At 45.8% G+C, this 9,261-nt stretch overlaps 1 protein-coding gene across 1 annotated transcript; it reads right to left on the bottom strand.

Annotated features, from left to right (window-relative positions):
* Nucleotides 1-7,652, bottom strand: RAB39A (RAB39A, member RAS oncogene family). Its single transcript, XM_039322226.1, has 2 exons — nucleotides 7,067-7,652; nucleotides 1-1,482 (listed from the first exon to the last, which is right to left on the bottom strand). Exons 1-2 carry the CDS (start codon nucleotides 7,396-7,398, stop codon nucleotides 1,056-1,058), a joined length of 759 nt encoding a protein of 252 aa, XP_039178160.1. The 5' UTR covers nucleotides 7,399-7,652; the 3' UTR covers nucleotides 1-1,055.
* Nucleotides 7,653-9,261: the final 1,609 nt, after the last annotated feature.

The following is a 9,261-nucleotide window of genomic DNA, read 5'->3' as shown; positions in this document are numbered from 1 at the left end:
TTTCTTCTTCTTCCTCCTCCTCAAGGGAAAAAAAAAACAGTCCAGTTGCCTTTTGAAGAAAAAAGCACCATTGAGACAACCGTGAACTGGATGACTGAGAATCTCCACAGATCTGAAGGAGGTTTGTTCAGTTGGAACAAGCTGGAGGAACCAATCCCATTGAGGTGAAATGGGTCCTCAGTTAATTATGCTGATAATACGGGCATCCTGTGTGCAACATCTTTATTTACCAGAATAATCTTCAGAGGGATCTTTAACTTGGGAGTGAGATTTTACTTTCTTCCAACCCGGTAACCTCTTCGGGATGCTTAAAGTTTTTTCATCCCTTGGAAAGACAATTGGGGTAAGATACTTCTCACAACTGGAGGAAGAATGAGTGTAAAAGCACAAGTGAATGTGAATGAATTAGTATATCTTGCCTCACCACCAATCTCACCAACTTGTTCAGTGCTTTCCATCCCCAAAAGATTGCCCCTTCCTGGACAGGCGCTTCTTTCGAACAAAGTTAAACACAGATAAATGAATGGGTACGCCTGAGGTCCACAGTGAAAAAATATGGAGAATTCACATGATTAATACATCCTATTTCATGCACATGGTGGTTATGAAGGACCAGGCTTCCCTTTTCTTGACAATATTCATAGTTACAACATCTCAAAAAAAAAATTGTTAGCAACAAATGATAACTAAACCTGAGTCGGCCTCGTAGAAAATAGTTATATATGTCTTTCAAAAAGTTGCAAAAGATGAAAACCAAAGAATTCTGACTTCCTTTCCTTTTTTTAAAAAAAAAAAACTGCACTTTTGCTTCCACTGACTTGGCTGACTCCCCTAATTAACTATTAGAAGCTTGCTTTGCTTTTTTAAGCAAATGCTGTTGATTCTTATGATCCTTATAGAATCCTGCAAGCCACACTTAAGTATTTTAGGAGCTATAAGCATCTCAGAAGCCATAGATCACTAATTGCTGATCTAATGCATCTTTTAAAATGATCTTTTGCAAACAGTTACCTTATTCTCCAACCCTTCGTTAGGTTGCACGGCATGCAAAAGATTTAGCAAGAGCATTGTTCTCCCAGTGAGGTAGCTTCCTCTGAGGAATGTACAACATTTGGAACAAAGCCACTTTTCACCCCTTCCCATCCATCCTGTATTGAAATCTCTCCTTTTCTCACAAGTTCATATATGTCCTTAGTGAGAATAGTGAATGATTCTTCAACGTTTGTGGCATCCTTGGCAGATGTTTCTATGTATTTTATGCCACAGGCTGATGCTAGTTCTTCAGCTTCCTCTCTTGTAACCTGGCGCTCTGATTCCAAGTCGCATTTGTGTCCCACCAAGATGAAGATAATCTGGAAAGGTTGAACATGCATTTTTGCTTCATCCAACCAGTCATATACGTGTTCAAAAGAAGACCTGTTTGTGATATCAAACACCAGCAAGCCTCCTACTGAATTCCGGTAATAGGAACGGGTGATTGACCTGTAAAATAAAAACGGAGAGACACGTTCAGCAGGAATATTACACTTTTTAATGTGTACATTTCAAAAGCAATGGGGGCGGGAGGGGGAACAAAGATCGTGCTGCTTTTTTCAAAATAATAAAATAGTGTCAAACTGGTAGCCCGTGGGCCGGATGTGCAACCCGGCTCTGCAAAGGCAAAAAATGTCACGATACGTCACGTGACATGATTGAGTTTGACACCCATGTAATAAAAACATACTCTATTTCCTTCCCTACATGTGCAAAATTTGGTCTTGAATTGTATCAATGCTGAAATGGTGTGCCACACACAACGTTGTATGGATTCCAATAGAGCTGGATAGAATTAAAATGAAAACAGACAATTCTGTTGTCTTGTCCAGTTTGCCCTGGATAACAGTGCCAGCTAATCTGGAGAATTGCATCTCCAGATCATGTATGATGCTGAAATATATAAACCAGCTTCTTAACTAAAATTAGCTTTTTGGATAGATACTTTCAGTCTAGTCTTCTGCCTAATTTCTCAACTTCTTCATGCAAATATCAAATAAAAATGTATTAGATCTCAGAGTATCTGTTGTGTCTCAGGCTCCTTACTCCCACTTCTACACAAGTTTTTTTTTAAAAAAAGTAGTTTTAATTTTTTTTTTTAAAGGACTCTTAACAGGCTGCAAAACAAAGCACCAGCCTAAACCATTATACCCCCAATATACATTGGAAACACTGGAAGCATTATTCAGAAAAAAAAGTGGTGATTTGAAGTTACAATGGCACTGAAAAAAGTGATTTATGATCAGTCCTCACACTTACAATCATTGCAGCTTCCCCATGATCACAATGATCAAAATTCAGGCGCTTGGTAACCGGCCTGTATTTACCATGGTTGCACTTTCCTGTGGTCAGCTGAACGCCATTTCCAACCTTCCTAGTCAGCCTCAGATAATCAAAGCAAAGTCAATGGGGGAAGCCAGGTTTGCTTAATGACCGTGCTTAATAACTGCCTCATTTAGCAATGGAAATTCTGGTCCAGTTTATGGTCATAAGCTGAGGGCCACCTGTATCTGTCAAGGAAGGAAAAGGAAAATGGACTTTTCCAAAGTTCCCCTTGTGAATGACTGGTTACAATTGCTTAATTATGAGAAAAATATTCTTTACATGTATTCAAATCCCTTTTTTCTCACTAATGCTTCACACATCCAAGATGATGGATGACCTATGATTTGTTCACAGGTCTTATCCCATAAAACAGCGGTTCTCAACCTGTGGGTCGTGACCCCATTTGGGGTCGAATGAACATTTCACGGGGGTTGACAAACAACGCAGTCCGCCATTTTTTCCCCCTTTTTCTTAGCTGTGCTACTCCCTTTTATTCTATTGGCTTTTGAAAGCCAATAGAATAGACTCTCTTGAATAGAGTCTAATTCTATTGGCTTTCAAAAGCCAATAGGAATTGTCCAGGCTGTCTCTGCCCTGCTGAGCCCGCCAAAAGTCCCATTCTGCAAACTTGCAGTGAAGGCGAGCTGTCTGGAAGTTTCCACCCCTCCCTGCTGAGCAACTACTAAAAATGTAAGTAAAAGAGGGCCAGTGGTGGGAGGTAGGAGGCCGGTGGGCGCAGGGAGGGTTGCTGGCGCATATGGGGGCGCGGCAGGTGCCTTACCTCCCTTGGGCTGGGCCAGCTGATGGCCCAGCCGGTGGTCGCCCTGCGCTGTAGCTGCCCCTTGCCAGCTACGCCTCGGCCGGCGCAGGGGGCAGCACCACGCATGCGTGGCACTCCTGGGAAGTGAAAGTCCTCAACTTACAACCGGTTGGGTAGTCCTCGACTTACGACCAGTTGAGTAGTCCTCGATTTACGACCGGTTGGGGGGGGGGTCGCGGCATTAAAAAGATTGAGAACCACTGCCATAAAACCTCTTCTTTGTTTCAAAAAAAGAGAAAGAAATCAGACACTTTCCAGCTTTGCTTCAGTCTGCTACTAGTCTACTACTATTTTTTTTATTACTGCATTATTGTTCTGATTTGGTGCCTAGTGCTATTTATCTGCATTAAAAAAAAGTTTTCAAATGCTTTTAGCCTTTGTTAGCCACCCAAAGAGCAAAAAAGGTGTAATTTCCCGAATGAAGAGAAGCACCTGAAAATAAACTGGCCTTTCTCAGGAATGGGCAAACTAACCCACAAGCCTAATTCAGAATATTATCCTGCCCCTCAAGACTGCACTCTGGCTTTGGCAGCAAGAATTAGACGTGTGAATATTATTAATATGTAAGAATTGCATTTGCAGGTATTTTACCCAAAGGGTTAGTTGGTTCAATAACCTGGCATTTTTTCCTCATTTTGTTAAAGGGCAATTTCTCCCTGATTGAGCTTACACAAAACAACAAATCACAAACCAGCCACTACCCTTTCATCTAGGGCAGGGGTGTCAAACTGCCGGCCCACAGGCCAGTTGCATCATGCGGAGGCCACGTCCATCTCAGCTCCGGGAATGCGAAAAAGTCACGAAACATTGTGACATGTCACGTGACACGGCAAGTTTGACACCCGTGCTCTAGGGCAGGGGTAAGCAACCTTGGCTCTTTTATGACTCGTGGACTTCAATTTCCAGAATTCCTGAGCCAGCATGGCTCAGCATAGAAATCTCTCCCTTTCCCCTCAGCATGGCTGGCTCAGGAATTCTGGGAGTTGAAGTCCACGAGTCATAAAAGAGCCAAGGTTGCCTATCCCTGCTCTAGGGTATTGTGCAAGCTCATTCCATGTGGTTAGTCTACGAAACAGGTAGTCCTCAATTTACAACAGTTTGTTTAGTGACCTTTCAAAGTTACAACCGCACTGAAAAAAGTGACTTATGATTGTTTTTCACATTTACGACCATTCCAGCATCCCTCAACTGACTCATATTTATGACAGTTTCAGTGTCCCAGGGTCACGTGATCACTTTTTGCAAACATCTGACAAGCAAAGTCAACATTTAAGTCACATTTAAGATACACTTAACAATTGTGGCAAAAAAGGTCATAAAATGGGGCAAAATTCCCTTAACTATCTCATTTAACAACAGAAATTTTGAGCTCAGTTGTGGTTGAGGTCTACCTGTACATGTGTAAACTTAATAAATAAGTTAGATTAGAAACTAGGATGTATAGTCAAAGCCATGGTTTTCCCAGTTGCAATGTATGGCTGTGAAAGTTGGACCATAAGAAAGGCTGAGCACCAAAGAATTGAGGCCTTTGAACTATGGTGCTGGAGAAGACTCCTGCGAATCCCTTGGACTGCAAGGCGTTCAAACCGGTCAGTCCTAGAGGAGATCAACCCTGACTGCTCTTTAGAAGAACAGATCCTGAAGTTGAAACTCAAGTACTTTGGCCACCTAATGAGAAGGAAGGACTCACTGGAGAAGACCCTAATGCTGGGAAAGATTGAGGGCAGTAGAAGAAGGGGACGACAGAGAATGAGGTGGCTGGATGGAGTCACTGAAGCAGTAGACGTGAGCTTAAATAGACTCCAGAAGATGGTAGAGGACAGGAAGGCCTGGAGGAACATTGTCCATGGGGTCGCAATGGGTCGGACACGACTTCACAACTAATAACAACAAGAAGCTAGGATTAATTTCACAAACAGCAATTCAGTTAACTGGGACTTAATATATTGTGTGAAGTAAATATGAACCAGGCAGGCAGACATATTTTGTTGATTTCCTGCTTCTAGAGCAGGGCTTTTCAACCTTTTCATCCATTATACCACTTTTAGGATATGGTAACATCCAAGTACCACCAGTCACCTAGCAAGGTGTCAAAAACTTGATGACCCCTCCCCAAAAGGAAAAAAGTGATAAAGTACACGTAGTCCTCGACTTACAACAGTTCGCTTAGTGACTCTTCGAAGTTACAATGGCACTGAAAAAAGTGCCCCCCAAGCCACACCCGAGCAAGACACCTGCCTGCCCACCTGGTGGCGCTCTTCCTCCTGTCCAAGATTTTCACTGTTCTGAGCATTTCTGTTGAGGATTGGCAGCGGGGGTGGGGTGGGGGGGGTGTTTGGTTTTTATTCCCCCCGTCTGCTGGGTGGTTGCAGCAGGCTTTGGTCACTTCACATGACCCTGGGACATTGTGACTGTCATAAATATGAATCAGTTGCCAAGCATCTGAATGTAAATCACAAGATCCTGGAGATGCTGCAACATTCCAGCTGATTGGCGCTTCTTCTGGGCTCAGCGGAAGCACTAGGATCAGTGCTGCTTTTCAGCTGATTGGTGCTTTTTCAGGGCTTAGCAGAAGCACCAGGATCAGCGCCAAGCTCCAGCTGGAGCCTGGCACTGATCCTGGCGATTCCACTGAGCCCTGACAGCCCTGCAGCTCCAGCCATCTCTCGCTCAGGCTTGCGCGATGCTGCCACTGGTTCAGCTCATCCCTCTCCCCCGCTACCACTTTTCTAGGATGGTCGTGTACCACCTGCCAGGTGCCAATGTACCACAAGTGGTACCCATACCACTGATTGAAAAGCACTGTTCTAGAGAACCTAGTACAGATGTGTCAAACTGCAGGCCTGCAGGCTGGTTTCATCTTACCGAAGCTGCGCCCACCCCATTGCTGTCAATGCAAAAAAGAATCATGATACATCGCGACATGTCACATGACGTGGCGAGTCTGACACCCATAATCTAGTAGCTCCAAGCTGCGAGCTGGATTACAGCTCAAAGCTGTGATGATGTCATCATGCCACAATGAGTACAAATGACATAACTGATGTCATGCGTGACATCATTCCTCCACTGCAGATGCTCAGTTCCACTTGCATTTTGCAGCCAGCTAGTGTCCAGAGTTATGTCTCTGAGCATTATACAACTATAGCAATAGCCACTGCCTTATTCTTGGTGAATTGATGAATTTCAAAGTGTTTCATCAAATCCCTACTAACATTTCCCATTGCATGGAATTTCTCACGGAAATCATCAAAGATGGAGCAAAGCAAAGAACAAGGCTTGCTTGTTTAACTATAACTCTTGGGGGCAGGTGAGGCTTTGGGGTGGTGACAAAGTCATTTGACCCGCAGCCCACAAGCACCCCTCATTTCAGAAGCCGAGAAAGCCACCCTAGTCTAACCAAGCAGAGAAATAAGGGTTTGGTTTCCTTCAAAAAGATTTCTTGCTGCAGAGCATTTGCACTTGCCTTTCCCCTTAGTTGTACACACTCCTACACCCACACAAGCACACAGAATTCGGGTATCGCACGAAAACCACAAATTATCCCTCTGACGGAGTTAATTTCCCCGATTGTCGAATCTCAGATAGGAACCGTCATATTCAAAGAGCGAGTAAAAAGTTGGCCGCAAGCATACTTGTGAATTAGCGCGCGCGCGCGCATACACACACACGCACACACATACAAAACACACGCAAGCAGCAAAAGTGGGCGTGGCCAGGGAGTGGCACTCTGCACATCCTCAGACGCTCCGGAGGATGCGGAATCCGTTTTATTTCTCCTCTGGACTCATTGCTGGGGGGGGGGGGAAGCCCAGAGAGAGATCTTGGAAGGCGAAGCCAGCAAAAGCGGGGCGGGAAGCTGAAGCACCGGGACAGCGCCGGCTGTACCTGAACCTCTCCTGGCCCGCCGTGTCCCACAGCTGCAGCTTGATCCTCTTGCCCGGCTCGATCTCCACCAGGCGGGAGAAGAAATCCACCCCGACGGTGGGATCGCAGTGCATCGGGCCCGGGAAACGGCCTTCGGTGAAGCGATGTAAGAGGCAGGACTTGCCCACCGTGGAATCGCCCAGCACGATCAGGCGGAATTGGTAGATCCAGATGGCCGCGTCCATGGCGGTCTCCCCGCTGCCCTCCGCCTGGTGGCCGCTCCCCTTGGCCTGGTTGGGGCGCCTTCTCGGGCGGTGCCTGCACCGAGCGCCGACGGCCCCTATCCCAGGCATTGGCGCAGCAGGAAGGAAGGGAGGGAGGTGCCTTTGATATGGCGCGAGGACTTGGTCCGAAAAGACGGAGATCCCCCCGGGCGGAGGCGGCTGGGCTTCCCCGCACTACGGCCCGGGTGTCAGCCGAAGGCCGTGGGGTGATCGATAGGGCTGGAGACCCTCACTCTCTCCCTTTGGTCCGCCGTCCCACCCGCCCGCCTTGCCACGCTGCTTCTCGCCCAGCGCTTCTTTGTCCCCGCACGTTGCGAGTTGCGAGGAGGAAGACAGGGGGCAGCGGTGGGAGGGGGCTGTCCCTGGTGGGTTGCAGGAGGGGGAGGAGGAGGGCGGGGTTTTTGTCCAGAGCCCTTATTCTTGGGTTGAGAGAAAGAAAGAAAGAAAGAAAGAAAGAAAGAAAGAAAGAAAGAAAGAAAGAAAGAAAGAAAGAAAAGCCATCATTCTTGACTGATGGGTGGGTCTAAGGCAGGGGTAGGCAACCATGGCTCTTTTATGACTCGTGGACTTCAACTCCCAGAATTCCTGAGCCAGCTATTCTGTGAGTTGAAGTCCACGAATCATAAAAGAGCCAAGGTTGCCTACCCGTGGAAGGGATCAGCCTTTGTGGGATGGGAAATAGCAGGGTTTCGTGTCCCCTTCTTCTATGCTCGTTGTTTTGATCTGTGCTTCTGTACTTAGCCAGAAGAGGTACTTTGTGTATGCTCAGACATTACTTCATTATCCGACCAGAGATCCTGGGAATAGGCTCAGGATCTAGAATTGGACAGGTCAGGAAAGATTTCTCAATCCATCACCCAGCAAAATATCAGGAGCTGACCCACTTGCTCAGGAGCATTTCCAATGGCTTGATGGAAAAAGAGAGATCTGACTTGGAGATTCTGACGTATGCTAGAGCAGGGGTCCCCAACTCTGGTCTGTGGTCCAGTACTGGGCCGCGGCATACCAGCAACTGGGCCGCACAAACAAGCAAAGCCCCATCCCCAGGATGCAGGCAGCACCCAAAACCATGCACCCTCTGGTTTGCAGAAAAATCGCTCTCAGTGGAACGGGTCCCTGGTGCCCAAAAGGTTGGGGGCCTCTGTGCTAGAGCAACTGCATCGCTGCAGACAAATTGTCTAGTATAGCAAAATGTCTATGGAGAGTATCAGTCATCCAAGTCATAGTTATCCCAAAGATGCTTTTTTTCACAAGGAAACTGGACTTTCTTGCTTTTCTTTGAGATGTTTTGCTTCTCATCCAAGAAGCTTCTTGGATGAGAAGTGAAACGTCTTCAGAGAAAACAAGAAAGTCCAGTTGCCTCATGAAAAAAAAAGCATATTTGGGATATCTAGTATAGCGTTTCTCAACAATGACAAGTGTTTCTCAACCTCAGCAAGTTTAAGATGGGTCTTAGAGTTGAAGTCCACCCATCTTAAACTTGCCAAGGTTGAGAAACACTGGTCTACTACAAGTGGAGAACAAAGAAGAAGGGATGAAAAAGAAGACCCGAACAAAAAATTAGGATGCTTGGGATTGGTTCCTAGTCTCCTTATTTGCTGCTGCTGTTTGATGCTATAATAGCTGCCAAAAAAGATTTAACTGCACAAATACAAGCAAATTCATTGAGAAACTTTAACACAACCCCCCCATCACTCTTCAAGATCTTAGTCAAGAGATTTTCTTAGAACCACGTTCATTGATAGAAAACCTGGGACAATCCTGAATAGTAGTCTCTACCTTGTAAAGTTGGGAATGATGGCCACTATAATGAAGCACATCTGGACAGTATCACATTTGGGAAGGTGTCTGGGCAGGCTGGAGTTCAAATTCCATGTCAGTCCATACTTTTTAATATTTCACTACATTAAAAGAAAGCCCAGCCTCTATTAA

This window comes from Crotalus tigris, unplaced genomic scaffold (assembly GCF_016545835.1).
Source record: "Crotalus tigris isolate CLP2741 ecotype Arizona unplaced genomic scaffold, ASM1654583v1 scf7180000017607.2124824, whole genome shotgun sequence".
NCBI lineage: Eukaryota > Metazoa > Chordata > Lepidosauria > Squamata > Viperidae > Crotalus > Crotalus tigris.
Note: the sequence above shows the minus strand (reverse complement) of the source record. Positions and strands in the feature narration are given on the sequence as shown.

Coding starts and splice junctions, on each gene's coding strand:
- RAB39A (XM_039322226.1), bottom strand. CDS start 7,398: ATGCCTGGGATAGGGGCCGTCGGCGCTCGGTGCAGGCACCGCCCGAGA. Junction 1,483..7,066: donor GCGGGCCAGGAGAGGTTCAG/GTACAGCCGGCG, acceptor TTTATTTTACAG/GTCAATCACCCGTTCCTATT.